The 19,760-nt window shown below is 46.7% G+C and overlaps 3 protein-coding genes across 5 annotated transcripts; 1 reads left to right on the top strand and 2 right to left on the bottom strand.

Annotated features, from left to right (window-relative positions):
• The first annotated feature begins 1 nt into the window (after window position 1).
• On the top strand, window positions 2-2,404 carry SCNM1 (sodium channel modifier 1). Of its 2 annotated transcripts, none has more exons than XM_087443579.1 (7): window positions 2-61; window positions 421-491; window positions 730-818; window positions 919-1,016; window positions 1,135-1,223; window positions 1,906-2,100; window positions 2,245-2,404. In XM_087443579.1, the coding sequence occupies exons 2-7, from the start codon at window positions 475-477 to the stop codon at window positions 2,342-2,344; spliced, it is 588 nt and encodes a 195-aa protein (XP_087299705.1). In that variant the 5' UTR covers window positions 2-61; window positions 421-474; the 3' UTR covers window positions 2,345-2,404. The 2 variants fall into 2 exon arrangements, with proteins under 2 accessions (XP_087299705.1, XP_004436049.1); XM_004435992.3 differs by having other exon boundaries at window positions 31-151.
• Window positions 2,341-8,177, bottom strand: TMOD4 (tropomodulin 4). 2 transcript variants are annotated; one of them, XM_087443548.1, is made up of 9 exons: window positions 6,304-8,177; window positions 5,940-6,096; window positions 5,507-5,623; window positions 4,903-4,992; window positions 4,589-4,719; window positions 4,386-4,493; window positions 3,854-3,997; window positions 3,454-3,598; window positions 2,341-3,039 (listed from the first exon to the last, which is right to left on the bottom strand). In XM_087443548.1, the coding sequence occupies exons 1-9, from the start codon at window positions 6,424-6,426 to the stop codon at window positions 3,017-3,019; spliced, it is 1,038 nt and encodes a 345-aa protein (XP_087299674.1). In that variant the 5' UTR covers window positions 6,427-8,177; the 3' UTR covers window positions 2,341-3,016. The 2 variants fall into 2 exon arrangements, with proteins under 2 accessions (XP_087299674.1, XP_087299666.1); XM_087443540.1 differs by having other exon boundaries at window positions 5,940-8,177.
• A 93-nt stretch (window positions 8,178-8,270) lies between these two features.
• On the bottom strand, window positions 8,271-19,384 carry VPS72 (vacuolar protein sorting 72 homolog). The gene is made up of 6 exons (XM_004435995.2): window positions 19,194-19,384; window positions 15,269-15,421; window positions 14,973-15,087; window positions 14,085-14,261; window positions 9,213-9,357; window positions 8,271-8,857 (listed from the first exon to the last, which is right to left on the bottom strand). Exons 1-6 carry the CDS (start codon window positions 19,308-19,310, stop codon window positions 8,470-8,472), a joined length of 1,095 nt encoding a protein of 364 aa, XP_004436052.1. The 5' UTR covers window positions 19,311-19,384; the 3' UTR covers window positions 8,271-8,469.
• Between the last annotated feature and the right edge of the window lie 376 nt (window positions 19,385-19,760).

The following is a 19,760-nucleotide window of genomic DNA, read 5'->3' as shown; positions in this document are numbered from 1 at the left end:
CCAAGAAGGAAAGGAGACGCCCCACTCTTGCTACGGTGGCCTGAAAGGAGTGGCGGAAGCGGTACGATAGAATTGATCGTTTCTGGGACTCACGGTTGTGATGTCTTTCAAGAGGGAAGGGGACGATTGGAGTCAACTCAATGTGCTCAAAGTAAGCGCGAGAGGAGAGCATCTGGAGCAGCTTCAGCTGCCTTCTGAAGGCTGTGAAGGAGCTGTTTTGTTGCTCTGACAACAGCTTGGGGCGGGGGGCGCGGGAGGGAGCCAGGCGTCTAGAGAAGGATAGAGACCCCTTCCTCGCTTATGATCGCTGTTCTCCGCATGATCCTTATTCCGTTTGAATCGTCGTCCCTATCATTTCCCTTTCGTCTTTCCCTCTTATCCCGCTGATCCCGTCCGGACTTCTTCCCGTATCCCCTGCAGAAACGAAGAGTCGGGGACCTGCTGGCCAGTTATATCCCAGAGGATGAGGCGCTGATGCTACGGGATGGACGGTGAGGGCGAGAAGTGGATCAAACCTGAGGGTTCTGCGGTTAGAGGCTCAATAAACTTTTGTTATTAAAGAGGAGAGCGGGAGTACCTAGGGTTCTCTGGCGGCGAGTGAGGGCCAGGGATGTGAGTGGTGGAGATTGGGAGACTTGGGTGTTGGGCTTTGGAAAGGACTGCTAGGACAGGGTGGAACCTACGGCAGAGACCCCACTCCCTTGAGACCAATTATCTTCTTCTCTCCAGCTTTGCTTGTGCCATCTGTCCCCACCGACCTGTACTGGACACCTTGGCCATGCTAACTGCCCACCGTGCAGGCAAGAAACATCTGTCCAGTAAGTTTGAGGGAATATAGGAGATAGAGAACAAACTCTCAGAATCTCTGCAGACCACTCTTGGTGCTCTGTTTTTAATTCTCTTCCCCTTTTCCCTCAGGCCTGCAGCTTTTCTATGGCAAGAAGCAGCCAGGAAAGGGAATGGAGCAGAATCCAAGACAGCAGAATGAATTGAGGAGAGAAGAGACCAAAGCTGAGGTAATCAGAGAGGGGAGGGTGTGTTCCGGCAGGACTCTGCTGCACACCTTAGGCTTGAAGGGTTTGGGCTTCTTTCGAGCTCTGAAGGCTCTGACTCTGTCTCCCATCTCCATACCAGGCTCCTCTGTTAACCCAGACTCGACTTATCACCCAGAGTGCTCTGCACAGAGCTCCTCACTATAACAGTTGCAGCCGCCGGAAGTACAGGTCTGTGGGTGGGAAAGCCAAAGGTAGGGAGGGGCAGAAGGAAATAGATGGCTCTAAAATTATTGTTTTCTGAATTGTATTCTGAGGAATACTTGGGTTCTAGAGATGTTAACTGATATTTCAGGAAAAAGAGAATTTTGTAATTTTTTTTGTGTGTGTGAAGAAGACCAGCCCTGAGCTAACATCTGTTGCCAATTCTCCTCTTTTTGCTGGGCAAGATTGGCCCTGGGCTAACATCTGTGCCCATCTTCCTCTACTTTATATGGGATGCCACCACAGCATGGCTTGACAAGCGGTGCAACGCTCCGTGCCCGGGATCCAAACCTGCGAACCCGGAGCCGCTGAAGTGGAGCGTGTGCACTTAACCGCTGCGCCACCGGGCCAGCCCCAAATTTTGTAATTTTTAAAAAATAGTTTGGGAAATGGCACTGTGTAATGCTACTTGAAGAATAGTAATATTTGTATATTTTAAGGGCTCTACAAAGCCTCGAGATTAAAAAAAAAATTTTTTTAACCTAGCCTTTCCTAAATTCATTTGATTCTAACATCCTTTTTATGCAGAACACTTATTAACATCTTGAGGAACACAGATTAGGAAGCACTGTTGTAAGGGGTTGGGAGTCACAGGAGAATTGGCCCTTTCCTCAACAGCTTTTAAAGACTTCGATTCTTCTCTACCCAGACCAGAAGTCCCTCGTTCTTCCGTCTCCCGTTCCCCTTTGCCACCCCCAGAGGTTGAACTCCAAAGTGGGCAGATCAGTAGAGAACTTGAGCCTGGGGCTGGTCTACAGGCCAAGGAGTCAGCAACTGTCTCATCCCCTGCACCTATGAGCCCCACGAGAAGACGAGCCTTGGACCATTACCTCACCCTTCGAAGGTGAGTATGCAGAATCACTTTCCTCAGATGTTCTGTTTCTCTCTGATCTTCCTTTTTTCAGACCTTTTTGATTGTTTTTCCTTATACTCACTAACTTCTTAAACCTCCTTTCCTGATCAATTCTATTTTCTCTGATATTTCCAGCTCTGGATGGATCCCAGATGGACGAGGTCGATGGGTAAAAGATGAGAATGTTGAATTTGACTCTGATGAGGAGGAACCCCCTGACCTCCCCTTGGACTGACACCCCCCTCTCCCCATTCAATTCAAATAAACTACAGTGGGCACTGGGAGCCTAACTTTCCTCGAGTCTAGTTCCTTGTCCCATTTCAGGATTTCAAATCTGTTTATTCTCAGCCCAGCCAATCCTTCCCTGCAATGCACACAGCTCCCCATACTTCTAACCCCTCCCCCACCTCTGGCAAAGTCATGCCAAGCGTCAGCTGCATGCAGCCTAGTGCCCTATTAATAAGTCTGTCAGAAGGAAGTCTTTGTCCTTCATGTTGTCTTCTTCCCCATTTCCACTCAAAGTCCTTTCCTCCTTCGAACCACATGAGGGTTGTGCATAGGCACTGGGGGGCCTGGCCACATCTGGAAACAGGGCCAAGGCTAGGTACCCTGTGAAAGTAGAAGAGACTAAAGGCATTGGTAGGATTATGGGAAACACCAAGGGAGGGAGGTCCCCCACCTCCTCCTAGTAACTTGAACCTCCCTGCCTGCTGATCCCCAGAGTATAAATAATCCCCTGATGAACTGGCAGTAACCCTTGGGGGTTAGCGCCAAGATTCTCACCCCAAAGCCCAAGGCAGGAGGCATGCAGAGTGGACAGAAGGGCCTTTATTTACAGGAAAGAGGGATAGATGAGGATTTAAGCATTCAGGGCTCCCAGCTCTAGTTGGTAAAGGGAAAGGTAGTGTTATCTCTTTTTTTGCTGGCGACCTGTAAAGGAGGAAGAGTAAACACAAGTCTTTGTTCCATCTCTTGCTTCCTGCAAAGGTACTCTTCTTCTCCTGTCCACAACTTTGGCCAGACTTATAAAGAGGTAATGTCTTAGGCCACCAAACATGCCTACCCCACATTAACAACAACAAAAAAAGAAAACACAGCAAATAAAAATATCATGCCTCCAAACAGGTATGTCTAGCTTCCTTTTCACATCTCCACTGCTATGTATTTGGAGCAGGGGGACTTTTCTATCTACTTTCTGATCACTTATGGGATTTGAACTTCTCATGTCAATATCGCTTTGGCAGCATCCAGGGTGTTAGTCACTAAGTCAGCTTTCAGGAGGACCCACCACCTTCTGCACCTACTTTGTCCTCTCCTCTACACACCGTGTCTGCAGTTACTCACGTAGTTCATTGTTTCGGGTCATGGCCTGGGCTGCCCGAGCTCGTGGCCCCTGCTGTGTAAAGTGGTAGCCAAAGCGGACAATGGAAGGGCACTGTTCAAGCATGGTGGCCATCTCCATCTCCACTGCATCACCAGGCCACTGGCGCTGGGGAAGGAAGAGATGAAAGCGGTCAGCCACCCTGTCTGGGTTGTTCACCATCCCAGACCACTGACCCTTTGGGAGGTCAAAGAGGTTTGTTTCTCCAGAGTGAGTGATGAGAGGTGCTGACTTGGCTCCCCTCATAGAGACAATGAAGAGGAGAATTCAAACAAGATTAGATGAGATCTTGACCCAGTGGCTCCCTCAGGGAGGAGACTCAGTATTAGCTGAATGCAAAGACCAGGGGAAGGGAATGCTGACCTGGTTGTCTACACGGAGCTCAGTGAGTGTGGCATTTTCCCGAACTGCCTTCAGCACAGCCATGAGCCCTGTGCTGCTAATGAAGTTGGATTCAATGTTCAGGCTCTGGAGGCTACGATTCTCGCGCAACATGTCAGCCACCGCCTGGGTAGTAGGGACTTGGATTAGGATTAGGGGACAGTTTCACAGATGACTGAAGAGAGAAAGAATAGGAGCAAGAGGGAAACACAGCTCTTTGAGAAGAGTCCATAAGGAGCTGCAGGTGGGGCTAGAAGGAGACAAGTGAGGGCAGGTAGTAGAGGAAGCAGATTAAGTCTGCAGTGGATTTGGGGGTAGTAAAGAGGGTTGTGGCTCTTTGGGAAGATGATCTGAGGATTTCAGAGCTGGAAGCCGTAGGACTGAGGGGAGGAGTCTCCATCCAGGCTACCCTAAGAAAGCATGATGGGAATATCACCACCACCCTTTATGACTGCCCAGCCAGGGGTACATGTCAAGGTATGGAGAGAAGGCTAGGGATGTCAACTAGCCTTACATTGGCAATGGGGTCACCACTCCTTGTGGCCACCAGACTGAAGCTCCGGACATGGGTATTTGTCTTCATTGCCTCACACAGCTCAATTAGCATGGGTATCGGGATGTCCTATCAGAGGGGAATAGGAGATGGTGGGCTAAGGGACTCACATACATCAGCAGAGTTATGCCAGTGTTATTGTTTGGAGAATGGGGGTCAAATACCTGTATATTATTGAGGTTCACCTCCTCCAGCTCTTTGTCATTGCTTCGAACACTCTTTAGTATCTCCTCAATGTTTGTGGGATTTGGGGGCTCATCTGGCACTGGCTTATACTTGTCCGGCTGCACCACACCTGGTGGGTGAGGGCAGGAAGGAAACCCCAACATGTTCCCCACAATCTCCTCCCCATTGGTTCTTTTATCACTTGTGCACCATGTCCTCTCCCTGATTCACCAGTTTCTCCATTTGCTACCTTTCCTCAGACCTTGGGACTGCCTGCCAAGAGCCTGGGGACCATGCTCCCAAACACACTCACTGCTAATGCCTTCAGTATTACAGATTTCTCCGCTGCAGATGGCATCATAGTATTGCTTGTTGCTCATCAGTGTGTACATGCCAAGAATTGCTGGAGAGAGTAAGCAGAGGGGGACAGGGAATGAGAAGAAGGGACTTGTTCCAAGGCTCCCCTCTCACCTCATTTTGAATCTGTTGCATTTTTAAAGCCTGACCTCTTCCACTCTTCCAAAGAGGTTCTCACCCTCCCTTGGCCCCAGGGGTCCCTTCCATTAAGGCGGTGGTTTTTAAAAAATTGAGATAGGGCTAAGGGAAGGTCCCTAAGGAGCCACTAGAGGGTGAGGGAGTCTCTCAGACTTCCTCCTGTTTTCAGGCAGAATAGTTCCACATTTATTTGCTTTATAATCCCTGTAAAATTGCCCTTGAGATGTTAACTTACTAAATTAAAAAATGAATGAATGAATACATAAACAAACAAAGAAATAAGAAAAATTAAAAACTACTACCTGAGGCTTTCTCAGACATCCATATCCTGGTTCAGGTCTATCCCCACTAGTCCAATGCCATGGCTAGGCACCCCCTGCTCCTGATCTTCCCACTCTCCTCAACTCCCCACAGCTGCCCACCTGCAATATCACACATTTCAGCATCTGTGGCATGGGCCAGTGCCTCTTCCAGCTCAGGCTCCAGAGTGATCTGCTCCTGTACTGGAATTTCCCTCTTGGGCTGAATATAGGGTTTCCCTGATGGGAGATGAAGGATGGTTCAGGTAAAGGTCATTTCTCCTAAGATTGTGGCCTCCAGCTTCCTTTCCTTCTCTAAAAGGTGGAATGCTGGGTCACTAGAGGCCACTGTAAAGCCCGAGTCCTCTGCAAACTCAAGACTCCTAGGTTTCCTGATCTCATATAAGAGCTGAAGAGTGCAAGCTGGCATGCAGGTTTCAGGGCAGCAGAGTCCCCAGGCAGCGAGAAGCTGGAAGGTGAGAAGGAAGCTGAAGAGGGGACATGTAAGAGACAACCATTGGGGTTTCGGGAGGCATGGATGTTAGGGTCTCCATACCTTTCTTCTCGCCTGTGAAGGGCACCAAGTCATCACGCTCTTTGACCTCTAGTGCCTGCTGCTCCAGGTACTGCAAAAGGGCCTCTCGGTCCAGTGGCCCTGTTGGGCTCTTCTTTGTCTGGTCACGTTGTCTTAGTCCAGCTGGCAGGAGCATGTTCTTAGGGATGAGTTTTAGGGAGCAAGTCAGATCTCCCCTCTGACCTGGGGTACCTCCAGGGCTCCCTAAAACATCTCCAGATACCTTTTCCCTGGCCCTCTTGGGACTCCAGGCCCTGTAGGTCACCCTGGTCTCAGCCACCCAGGGCCCCGCACCCTTCCCAAATGCCTGGGGACTGCCTCTGGTTTTCTCTGCTGGAGCCCCTACCTCGGGGTCCATCTCCTGTAGCTCGCAGTCCAGCTGCTCTAGCTCCTCAGGGCTCAAGGTCCTTAGGATCTCATCTTCATCTATGTCTCTGTATTTCTCCAATTCCTTCTGATACGATGACATGATGGCCCCCACCCCCTCCCCACTGTGTGGCACTCACGGAGCCTGGGGGACATGGGGAAAGTAGTTGGACAATGGAAAGATGTACATGGACACAGTAGGGACACAGAGAGACCAGCCAGGGGGCAGAACAATGAAGTGGGTGCCTTGCAGGTTAGAAACCTAGTGGGCATGGGAAGATGGAGAAAGGTTAGGTTGTTTAGTCAGAACCAGAGCCTCCTTCTTCCTGCTTCCCTAGCTTCAGCCACTCTGGATGGGGACCCCAGGAATTCAAGCTGGATTTGGCTTCCGTGTCTATGACAGAGAAATCCTGGCAGCAACCCTCTCCTATAACCTCGCCTGTCGGTACCTCTTGCCCTAGCACAGCTGCCAGTGGCCCTGCCAACACAGCTGGCCCCATGCCTAGTTCCTATTGAAAGGAATGGGGGCGGGCAGAGAGCTTCAGGGAAATTCCTCCTCTCTTCCCCATAATCCAGCCTTTTTCCTAAACTGGTTTAAGAAAGCAAGGAGGATTGGGTGGGGTGGTGGGGGAGATAGTTCTCTTACCCTACCCTCATTTCCTCTTTTATTGTGGGGGATCAAGATTTCACTTTCTCGGGGGCCGGCCCAGTGGCGTAGCGGTTAAGTGCACGAGCTCTGCTGCGGTGGCCCAGGGTTTGGATCCCGGGCGTGCACCGATGCACCGCTTGTCAAGCCATGCTGTGGCGGGGTCCCATATAAAGTGGGGGAAGATGGGCATGGATGTTAGCCCAGGGCCAGTCTTCCTCAACACAAAGGAGGACTGGCATGGATGTTAGCTCAAGGCTGATCTTCCTCAAAAAAAAAAAAAAAAATTTCACTTTCTTTGCTAAAATTCTAAATCCTAAGGGAAAGCAAGGGCTCAGAGGAGCTGGGGGACTTTCAAGTTGGGGGCTGGGTGGTACGGCCTCAGGAGAAGGGCTGAGTCCCCATAATTTGTCTCTGGCTTTGGACGGGAAGGTGACACCAGACCAATGGGTGGGAAATAAATGCCTTCCAAATGGGATAAAGCTTCTCTAAAAACAGTGGAAGGATTAAATTTGCACATTTTTTTACAATATGAAAAATACACATAAGCTACACATACACACCATGCTGAATATGAAAGATCCAGAAAGTGTGAGGTACTTACACTGACAATATAAACTATATGGTTAAGGGACAGGACAGATGGTGGCAGAAACATACGCTGAGTGACAGAGACAGAAACACACTCCATATTATTCCCATTAGGAGCCACTCTTCTCCTCCCATCTCCCACCAGGCTCTGATCCATAAGCCCCCTGGCTTCCCCACCTACCAGTCCTGGTTGCCACCTCCCTTCTCACCTCCCCTTCTGTTGGTTGGTCTGTGTGTTCTACTGGAGCACTATCCTGGCAGCAGCAGGAGACTGGTGCCGGAGCAGAGAGTGGGGGAACGGTGAGCTCAGCATTTTATTATTTTAGCTCTGGCCAGGTGGGGGGTAGTGGGAGATCACATATACACAGCCCCCATACCTTGCCCAGCCCTGAGAGCCTCTAGTGGCCACCAATAGCCATGGCACCTCCTCTCCTTCCCCTTCAGGGACAAGCCTGAGTCCTAGATAGGTCCTACTTATTTGGTGCCTGCTATATTCAAAGTGGTTAATATAAGGTGATATAAAGGTGAATATAAGGATTTTGTTTTGCTGTCTAATTTTAAGGTGTTTATAATCTAGTTGGAGGTAGGAATACTTTACAATTTAAAAGGGGGAGCTCATAATAAATGCTATCAAACAAATATAAAGACCCATATAAACTCAGACATTCAAAAATACTTCCTGCTCCCAACCACAGGTTAGACACCAGACAAAAGGGATCTTTCTATTTTATTGGATTAAAAATAAAAAACACAAAACCAGTAGTAACTAGGGGAAAAAATGGGGAAAGAAATACAGAAAAGGGCTGGGCAAAGATCAGAGAGGACAAAGGGAGAAACAGGGAGAGGAGGGGGAACATTAAGAGCCCCAAGTCAGGGCAGGAAAGAGGTTTCTAAGGACTAGACATCTCTTCATTTGATGACGATTTTCTGGCGCAAGGCTCGGGGCCCAGAGCCAGGGAGGGGCTCAGGAGGTGGTGGGCCAGGGCCCAGGGCTGAGGCAGTGGGTGGCAGTCCGTGGGCAGTGATGTACTTCTTGTAGGCCTCACGGATGATCTTGAAGGCTCGAGCAGTGGCGTAGGGTATGTCTGTAACAGGGTCTCGGTATAGGGCTGGGCGATGTGTCACTGGGCAGACTTCTCTAACAGGGACCTTTGGGGGCCGCCCCTGGGGAAACCATTCCTCAAACGTCGCGTCATCACTAAAAGTGATGAAGGTACGTGAGCAGCGAGCAGGAGGGACGATGGGTCCAGTCCCAGCACGGGGAGTCAATGCAGAAGCCGTTGGAGTAGGATCAAGCCTGAGGGAAAAGACAGAGAAAAACACAAAGAGCTGAGGAGAGAAAACAACAGATAAAGAAAGAAAGAGATCAGAGAGGTGAGGAAAGAGGAGACAGAGTGATGACGACATTCTGAGAGAATCTCTTAAGTGACAGGGGAAAAGAAAGCTGGGTGTGCTGGATGGAAAAACAGAAAAGAAAGAGAAGAGAGAAGCTAAAAGAGAGGAAATAAGGAGCTGAAGGGAAGAGGAATCTGAAAGATAGCCAAGTGTTAGAGAGAGCTGTGTGAGGAGAGCAAGTGGAATGGAGCTGAGAAAATACAAGCAATATGGAAGGGAAAAACCTGTCTTCTCTTTTCCCCTTGAGATCCACTCACCCTTCTACATCGACATTCTCTTCTTTAGGGCCTGGCTCCCCAACAAGTGGCACTGTCACTGAATGATAGGTGATTATGGGCCCAGGGCACTTCCGCTTCTTGTGAACCTGCTTCTTTTTGTCAGCCTCCAGCCGCTCATATGTCTCTTCACGGTCAAAGGAAGGAATGAGGGGATGGTGAGTTTCCTCTCTTCCCACACCCCAGTCTGTCCTACAATCTCTCTGTTATCTTCCTTGCTGTCTAGTCACTGCCTACTCAAACCAATTATGAAAGTCCTTGAAGGCCCTCTAGCATCTCGTAAGTTTTCTGCTTGCCCCTCTTGACATCCTTGCTGCTCATCATTTCTTAAGTCCACTTGGTTCCTCTCCCGCTCAGAACTGTAGGACTTCAGAGTTGGAAGGGACCCTTTTATGAGGAGCCTGCTCATTTCCCCGGATACTCCTCTACAACTGCACTGTCAACTTGCTCCCATTCAAGGCAATGTATTACATCTTTAGGCATCTCTAGTCATTACAGAGTTCTTTCTTATTTTGAGCTGAAATATACTTCCTGATGACTCTCTTTTATCTTTTTTCTGTGTGTGTGTGAGAAGATTAGCCCTCAGCTATTAGCCCTGAGCTAATAGCTGTTACCAATCCTCCTCTTTTTGCTGAGGAAGATTGGCCCTGGCCTAACATCCGTGCCCATCTTCCTCTACTTTATATGTGGGATGCCTGCCACAGCACGGCTTGATAAGCGGTGTGTAGGTCTGCGCCCAGGATCCGAACCTGTGAACCCTGAGCAGCCGAAATGGAGCGCGTGAACTTAACCACTACCCCCTGGAGCCAGCCCTCCGTTTTATCTTTTAAGGCCATAAAGGACACAAATCTAATCTGTCTTCCACATGACAGTCCTTTAAATAGTTGAAATTAGTGTCCATATCTCTCCAGGCTGATCACACATCCATTCCATTGAACCATCGCTCATACAATTGGTTTTGAGTCACTCCCTCCTTTTGCCCAGGACACTCTTCTATTACTGTACTTATCAGACTCTATGGCAGAGGTTGCAAGCTGGCAGCCCACTTAAGTGTTTTGTTTGATCTGTATAGTGTTTTAAAGAAAAATACGAATCAGTTGCTGACATTTAAGAATTAGAAAACTACATTTAAATACAGAGATTTCCAGTCCCTCTTAAAAAATAATAAAATCTGGCAACCTTGGATCTGTATTCTCACATGGCAACAATGAGCTGAGCTGAGTAACTGCTCCTCCTTTCAGGCACTCCTCTCTAATTCACCAGTCCCCTTGGCTGGGCCCTGTGACACTGCTCTATGGCAGTTCACTGTTGATATATATGTCTCCTCCTCAAGGGCAGTGACTGTCACTCATATTACCTACATATTATCAGGGTCATGCAGCATTCTTCAAATTACAGGCATTCCATAAATATTTGTTAATGCATAAACAGGTCAAAATATTGCTGGTCCCTTTCTTCTGAATGAACTCCAAATTTCTGTGTCCTCCTTAAACATGGGTACTATGAACACAATCCTCTAGATAAAGTCTGACCAGAAGAGTCCTCTAGAAATCTCTTGAATGATTTAACCTCTTCTGTACTTGAATTCTGGCTGGTAATATTGCTTTCTTTCCATTGAAACAAGCTTCCAACCCTTCTCCTCCTTCTCTCAAACACTTCCCTGTACCCTCTGGAACTCCTGCTCTATAATCAGCCAACTCATCTATATCCTCAAGTTCCTCACTCAGCATTCCTTCCACAACCTGCCTTACCAGAAACCTGTCATCCACTCTCCCTGCAGCCATCCGGTAGAGGCTGCTGGTTTTCTCACATCCCACACAGGTTATGCCTGTGTCCTACTGAGCCCCACACTACAGCTTTCAGAGCACTACTCCTCTAACCACCAGCAAACTTGCTTCCCTTTTGAGACCTATTCCAACAGTCTAGATCACCTTCTCTCCTTCCTAGTCATGGTCACTCCCTCACTCACTGAAGACTTTGGCAATGGTTTCCACTCTTTCTCTCCACCCCAACTCTGATCATCTTAGGTCACCCTCGTGACTTTAAAGTGCACATGGATAGCCCCTTCAACACCCCATCCCCCCAGTTTCTTTACCACCTCATCACTTAACAACATTCCTGTCCATGACACTTTAGTTACTCCATTCTGCTATAGCTATAGCCTAGACTTTGTCATTGCCTGAAATTGCCCCAGCTCTGAAATATTAAAAATCATAGGCCGGCCCCGTGGCTTGGTGGTTAAGTGCACGCGCTCCGATGCTGGTGGCCCGGGTTCGGATCCCGGGCGCGCACCGAGGCACCACTTCTCCGTCCATCCTGAGGCCGAGTCCCACATACAGCAACTAGAAGGATGTGCAGCTATGACATACAACTATCTACTGGGGCTTTGGGGGGAAAAATAAATAAATAAAATCTTTAAAAAATAAAAAAATAAAAAAAAATAAAAAAAATAAAAATCATACATCCCAGGCTCTGACCACAACATCCTATCCTTTAGGTCTGTTTGCTCCACTACCCTAAACACCTCTGTTCTTCTACTTCTTCTGTACCTTTAGTACACAGATATCTCCTCATTCTCTCTATCCAGCAGCCCCTTCGAGCTTTCATTTTCCTTTTTAAATAGACCTTAGGTTCGTCAATCTATCACTTCAGTCATTCTCTTGTCAATCTAAACCCCCTCGCCAAGACCTGGATTGCTGAGTGCTACAGGAGAAAAATTACACAACAGGGTAGACTGGAACCACCATAAATTCACAGTCCCAAACTTCGACAGACCCCTAAACACCAGCAGATAATCCTATCTCTACAGCTGCTTCAAACAGTCTTCACTCTCCTCAAGCTTCCAACTCTATCCCCAACACCTGACAGACGACAGTGCCTAAAAGACGTCAGATGAGAACCACTGCAGTGTCCTGCTCTGGATTTACAAACCTACTAAAAGCCACCCTTCTTTCTTTCCTCATAACTTAGGCCAATTCCTTCACCTGTGCTGTAGCTCCCCCCGACCCCATTTCCCCAAAAACCTATGCCATTAACTATCCTTTTCTTTCTTCTCTATCATTAAACTCTTTCAGTTGCCTCTCACTAAAGATACAGACAGTTCCTCCAATCTTTGAACAAAATACAACAAGAAAAACTCTACCTTGACTCCAGCCTCCCCTATAGCTTCTATTCCTTCTCCTACCGTTTATAGCCAAACTTAAAAAGTCTGGCTTCCCAACCAACTTGAAAATGGCTTGGTCCCCACAAAGTGCTCCCTAAGGTCATCTCTGACAGACTCCATGTCACGAAAACCAACGGGCACTTCTCAGTTCTCTTAACTGGCATCTCAGCAGCATTCAGCAGTTACTCTCTTGAAACACTCTCTTTCCTTGGCATTCTTGAGACAACTCTCCTGGAGTTCTCCAACTCTCTGGCCACATCTTAGGTTCTTTTCTAAGCTCCTCCTCTTGTACGAGACCATTACATTTTGGTGTCTGCAAGACTCTTTGGGCCTCTGTCTTCTCCTCCTGCTCTATGCTTTATCCTCGGTTGATCTGATCCATTCCAACGTCATCAATTACCATCCATATTCTAAAGACTTCCAAATTTATATTTCCAGCCCAGATCTCTTGTCCAAGCACCTGATTTGTATTAACTGACCTCTCAGCACTGCATGAATTGTTCAGAGATGCCTCAAATTCAACATGTTCAAAAATGAACTTTTTATTTTTTCCCCTGCTGAACCTGCCCCTTCAGGGTCTCCTATGTCAGTTACTGATGTCAAATGCCTAGGAGTCACTCTCTTTAGAGTGGTCCAAACCAGTCAGTGTGGTCAGAGAATGCAGGTTGTAATTACAGTGACATCAAGTTGACTTCATTATTAGCACTACTTCTCAGACATTTATGTGTTTTGAGGGATAGCTACTGTTTTAAAGTACTGAATTGCCGTTACAGAGATAAAGATTATATTTCCCATTTTAAAGCCAAAAAAAAAAAAAAGACATGAGAATACATCCTGAAGATGTTGGAAATGAACTAAATCTTTTCTCAGTCATGGTGGTCTTTTAGAGTTATCTAAATTTCAAGACTATCATTAAACTGGAATGAGCTGGTTCCCAGATATTCTGGGTAAACTATCTTCCACTCCACAGTAAAATCACCTTTGGGTTACTCATGTTCAACTATATACGCTTGGTCAAAAAAGAGCAAGAGATTCTGAGAGACAGAGAAATAATAATTAAATACTATAGGTGATTCTAGCTGTTACTTCACTCAATGAAAGTATGCCCCAGAGTGAGCATGTGATGAGAGGTGTGAAATCTGCTGTTCCCTCAATTTCTCACATACCTCTCATGATTTGAGACTCTCACCAACCTATGAAAAAATGTGTTTTTCTACATTCTACAGTATATTACTGTATATGATTGTGCACCCAACAGCACATAAACTGAAGAGATTTTAAAGAATTTTTACTGTAAAGCAATTTATCTCATGAACTGACTGATTCTACTGAATTTCTAATTCTTATGGTCATTAAAGTAGGCATTACTACCCATTTTGTGAACAAAGAAAGCAAGATGCAAGAGGATTAAGTAATTTGCCTGCAGTCTTACAGCAAATGAACAGCAGAACTAGGATTTAAACTCAGTTCTGTACAACTCTTATTTGACACCAAAGTACTTCAATATAACTTGTTCTTCAGAGCCCTCAGAACTGTCTAGGTCCTTGATCTTAATCACTTACTCTCCTTATTTTTTACTTCTGATTCCCTTGTCCCACATCTCCATCCTCCAGTTCTTCAGGTCCTCCAGGTCTCAGTTTTTCTCATGCTCCACAGCCCCTCTACCCACTGTTCTCAAACGAATAACTGACCCAGTGAACGTAAGTTGAGCTCCTCTGTGATCTTGGCCTCCCTGAGCAGCTCCTCCTGGGTCAGTGGCCGCTCACAGTGGGGTCCCTTTCGCCGCCGTAACTGGCCCTGCCTCTCCTGTACCCGAAGGAATGTCTGTCGTGTATGTTCAGCTGTAGACTGACGCATGGATTTCCGACCTGGAAAGGAAGTCAGAGAGGAAGAAATCTTTGAATTCATGTCCATCTCCTTTATTTTTTTTTAATTTAAAAACTTTTTATTTGGAAATCATTTCAAATTTACAAAAATAGGTACAAAGAACACCCATATATCCTTTACCCATATCACCTACTGTTAATATTTTGCCCCTTTTGCACTCTGTATATATGTATGAATTTTTTTTTTCTGAATGATCTGAAAGTTGCATACATCATGGCTCTCTACCCCGAAATACTTTAGTGTATATTTCTTAAGAATAAAGACTTTCCGGGCCAGCCCCGTGGCTTAGCGGTTGAGTGCGCGCGCTCCGCTACTGGTGGCCCGGGTTCGGATCCTTGGCGAGCACCGACACACCGCTTCTCCGTCCGTGCTGAGGCCGCGTCCCACATACAGCAACTAGAAGGATGTGCAACTGTGACATACAATTATCTACTGGGGCTTTGGGGGGAACAAAAAAAAAAGGAGGAGGATTGGCAATAGATGTTAGCTCAGAGCCAGTCTTCCCCAGCAAAAAAAAAAGAGGAGGATTAGCATGGATGTTAGCTCAGGGCTGATCTTCCTCACAAAAAAAAAAAAAAAGACTTTCCTTATATAACCATAGTACAGTTATCAACTTCAGTAAATTTAACACTGATACAATACTTTATCATCATATTCCAACTTCATCAATTGACCCAAACATCCCCACTCACTGTCAGAGCCATCATCCTGTAGTTCTAACGGTAGCAGTGCCTTCTCTTCTCTGGTCTTCTGAGAGCTTCCAGCTGGAGTGCTGACCTTTCGAGGCCTTAAGCTCTTGAGAGGCTCCTGGGGACAGATTGGAATCAGACACCAGGGAACAGAAGAGATAAGGAGAAAGAAGATGACGATCTTAAGAAGAAAAAACTAGCACTGTAGGAAATGGGACTGGTGTGGGCAGTACTGGGACCTGATGAAGGGGAGAATAGGAATTAAGGAAGTCCAAAGAAAACCAGGACACCCCCGGCACCTTATAGGCTTTGGTGACTACTCGGCGCTTCCTTCTTGGCTCTTCTGCTTCTCCATCACTGGATGGTTCATCCCCTTCGTCGATGTCAAAGTCAGAGTCCACTTCATCCTCTGTGTCTGACTGGTCCCCTTGATACTCATCATCTCCCGATTCCTGAAGACATAGGGAGATGAGGTTCTTGCTGGCATCGGAGTCATTAATGCCCCTCCAGGAGGAAAAGACTCTCTTTGCTTTCTTGATAATGGCTGTCCCACTCTCCTTCCCAACCCAGCCCTTCATTTTCCTCAGGCAAGAAGCTCTCCTAGCTGACGGCCTTTGGCTCCAGCACCACCCCTTCCAACATTAATTGATTATCCTTTACCTGTAGCATACTGTGTTAAGTGCTGGGGTACAAAAGGACATGGTTTGTTCTCTACCTTCAGGGGTCTCACAGTCTAGTAGAGGGCAGGACATAATTATAAAAGGAAGTTTTAATACAAGGCAACATATAAAGTATCAAATGCCAATAAAATGTTACAGGTGTTCAGAAGAAGGTACATTTGCTATGGACTGGTGTTCTGGGAAGGTCTAAACTTTAGACTTTATTCCTTTATTTATTTATTAAATTTTATTTATTTATTTTCCCCCCCAAAGCCCCAATAGATAGTTGTATGTCATAGTTGCACATCCTTCTAGTTGCTGTATGTTGGACACGGCCTCAGCATAGCCGGAGAAGTGGTGTGTCGGTGCGCGCCCGGGATCTGAACCCGGGCCGCCAGTAGTGGAGCGTGCACACTCAACCGCTAAGCCACGGGGCTGGCCCGGACTTTATTCCTTTAGACCAGAGATGGGCAAACTTTTTCTGTAAAGTGCCAGATTAAAACAAGCAGTAGGGGGGCGGCCTAGTGGTTAAGTTCATGTGAACCGCTTCTGATCCACTTCGGCGGCCTGGGGTTCGCGAGTTCAGATCTCGGGGGCTGACCTGCACACTGCTTATCAAACCATGCTGTGGCAGGCATCCCACATAAAATGGAGGAGGATGGGCACAGATGTTAGCTCAAGGTCAATCTTCCTCACACACGCACACAAAAAACAGGTAGTGGGCCAGATTTGCCCAGTGGGTTGTAGTTTGCTGAACCCTGCTTTAGACTCTGAAGAAATGAAGAGGACTTGAGCCATGGTTTAAAATACTGGTAGTATTTAAACAGCCAAGAGGGAAAAGGGAATCATGGGCAAATGGAATAGCAGGAGCAAAGGTGCAGAAGCAGGAATGTGTATAGCATTTTTATGGAATAAGGATTTAGACCTAAGTAAAGCAGACGGTTTATCTCTGGCAAAAAGTCTTCCTAGCTGACTGCCTTTGGCTCCAGCACAGCCTCTTTGCAACACTGACTGCCATATAAGACTGTAAGATTTGAAAAGAAGGTTGCATTCAATTTATAGAAAAACTTAAATGTCAGGCTAATAAACCTATGATTTAACTTGCAGGCCAGTGATTCCCAATCCTCTCCCTCTCTTTTCTTGTCCTAGCATTGATAATCATTGTTAATGTAAACTAAGGTTACTGAGAAATGTGTCTCATTCCTCAGGTGTGTGGGACAGAAAAACAGTTGGGTACTACTGCTAGGTATAATGAGGAGCCATTGAAGATTTGGGGGAAGAGGAAAACTGTGTACAAGGAGTGTTTCAGAAAGCTCTGGAGGTGATTAGATGGGCTGGAATAGAGAACATGGAGTATAGCCTAGACCAGAGGTGATGCAGGTTAGGGCCAAAATGGCAGCCACATTGGAAAGGAAAGGGGAAAAAACACTTGGGGGTAGGGGAGTCAATTGGGCAGTGTGGCACCTCAAACAGGTGGTTCTCTCTTCAATCAGTGATGCAGACTAATGGGCTAATCTTGGTACACATGCTGCCAACGCAAGCAAATAACACAGTTGACACTCCAAGCCAGCCAGAGTTCAATCCTGCAGTGATAACCATCATTTCCTCCCAACTGATGTTTGTGAAAGACAGCCTGGGAACACACTAATACCCTCAGCTCTAAGCTGGTATTAAGTCATATCACCAGAGGGTAGTAGTTCAACTACACATTAGCTTAGTGCCCAATCAAAATGCTTCCACTAAGTTACAGATTTACTACCATTCCTTTGGCTTTTATTGAGGGTCATTAATAGCCATGACTAGATAAGAGAATGTTTTTACATCATCTACCAAACCCCTGTTACTTTATACATCTTATATATGGATGCAATTCTCCCCAGGACTTAATGCTAAGTAAGTTTTTCTCTCTGAAAGAACTTATATGCTTCTTTCTTACTAAAAAAAGAAATTCAAGGTTTGGCTGCCAGGAAACTCACAGCTAAATTTAATTTCAATTGCTATTACCATTTTAGCAGAGGCTCCTGGTACAATTACTTCTGATCTGTCTCTATTTTTACTGTTCCTACTTTTTGTTTATATCATAAGCCTCCTTAAATCCTTTTTGGAAGCATGAAGAGTACATATTAAACAACGACTCGTAAAACGACAGGAATAGGAAAATGGCCTTTGGAGAAGGGATGAGAGAGTTCTATTTTAAACTAGTTGGTTAGGGTTGTGTAAGTAATGACTCCCAGTCAGTCACCAAGTCTTGTGGATTCTATTTCCTTAGTTTCTCTTGAACTCTTCTGTCTACGTTTCTCTACTCTCACTGCCCTCTTCAAACCATTCTCCTTGATCTTTCTAAAGTACAAATTTGATCATGGAACTTTGCTGAATCTTCTCAGTCCTCTGGATGAAAAGCAAAACTCCTTAACATGGCTCACAATGCCAGACATGATCTGGCCCATGCCTACTCCCTCCAGCCATATCAATCTTTATTCTCCTTCACTGTCTGGAGAATGAGAGCAGACACGCAGTTACCAGAGCAGGATCTCAGTGCCTTTACACATTCTGCCCTACCCCTCCATGGACTAACTTTTCTCCTCCTCCTGCTCCCAGTCCTACTGCTCTTTAACCAGCCAAGGCCCACTTTTCATACTGTCCTCAGCTTAAACATCATGTCCTCCAGGGTTGCCCATCCCGACCAACAACTCTGGCTCCCATGTGTTACCAGAGCACCCTATAAGTAAGAACACTTATTTTACTCCTTATCACACAACTTTTAAACTGACTGTTAACCCAGCTAGTTCCTCTACTAGGGTCTGGAGTACATAAGGATAAAGCGGTGTTTTTAATACTTTCTGTTTCCCTTGAGCCTATCACAGTGCTTGGCTTGCTCTAGGTGCTCAACACATATTTAAAGAATGGATAGATTCAATCAATACAATTTAACAAGTGCCAACCCAACCAGACACTGGACTAGGCCCTGGACTATACTGTTTAACAAAACCGACCATCTTTAACCTTACAAAGCTTACAATCTAATAGGAAAGTACAAACAAGTAAGCAAACCAAATCTAATTACAAATTGAAATATGTTCTGAGAAGGAAATAAAAAGGGACATTTTTTAGGGCAATTAAGGAAGGGTTATCTAACGAAACATTTACACTTAGATTTGAAAGCTGAAAAAGAAGTAGGCCAAGCCCCTCTATTTTTTGGAGACGTTCCTTTCTATACTTCAGATGAATAACCAGGCAGTGGGCCAACGAGTATATATCGCGTGACTACAATTTGCCTCGCGTCTACCAGACGTCAGAAGTGCGGTGAGAGATGCAATCAGATAACTACACAGTAGGTTTCTGCCACACTTTGGGGTGCCTCCAGAGAGCTTCTCCATCCCTGACCCCTCCTACCCCATCCAGGGCTCTCCCTTCTAGGACTCCACCGTATCCCGACTCGCCCACCCCGTCTGATATCAGCTACCAGAGCTCCTCTCTATTCCCCGTCCCCTTCTTTGTCCGAGGTTTCTCTCTTCAGGACTCCTTTTAGCTTCCTCCCCTCCCTCTTCCTGGGCCCGGCTCTTGCCTCTGTGAAACCCCCATAAGTCGTCTGGTAGAACTCATCTTCCTCCTCTGCCTCCAGGAGCCCAGAAAGCCGGTTCCCCGCGGTCTTCCGGGGGGCCCGGCCCCCAGCCAAACTCATATCGCCTACCAAGACTGCGCCGCCACCCGCGGCCCCTCACCCAGCGCGGTTCTCGGGTCTCGGCGCTCGACACCACTACCTGCGGGTGGCCGGAGGCGACGGAAGCCGGGCGTCTACAGGCAGAAATAGCAGAATGTCGAGAAGCTCCGAGTTCCGCTCCCCCAGCCTTTAACTCTTCAGCCCCGCCCACTGCTGTGCAGAGACCACCCCAAAACTCCTCGGGCTCTCTCGCGCCGACCTGTGTCACCAGAAGCCCCACTACCCTAACTAAGTCCAAAATTTGAGAGTCAACAAATTTTCATTTAGAAGAGGTCAGTCTCCTGCTGCTGCAGTCCGTTTTCCACTCTGCTGCCAGTAGGAAACTTTCTAAAAACCCACACTTTGTCACTTTTCTGCTCAAAAATCTTGAATGGCTCCCTATCATCTACAGGATAAAGTCCAAAATCCTTG

Source organism: Ceratotherium simum, chromosome 2 (assembly GCF_057802395.1).
Source record: "Ceratotherium simum simum isolate JZ-2026a chromosome 2, ASM5780239v1, whole genome shotgun sequence".
NCBI lineage: Eukaryota > Metazoa > Chordata > Mammalia > Perissodactyla > Rhinocerotidae > Ceratotherium > Ceratotherium simum.
This window is presented reverse-complemented; position numbering and strand designations above follow the sequence as displayed.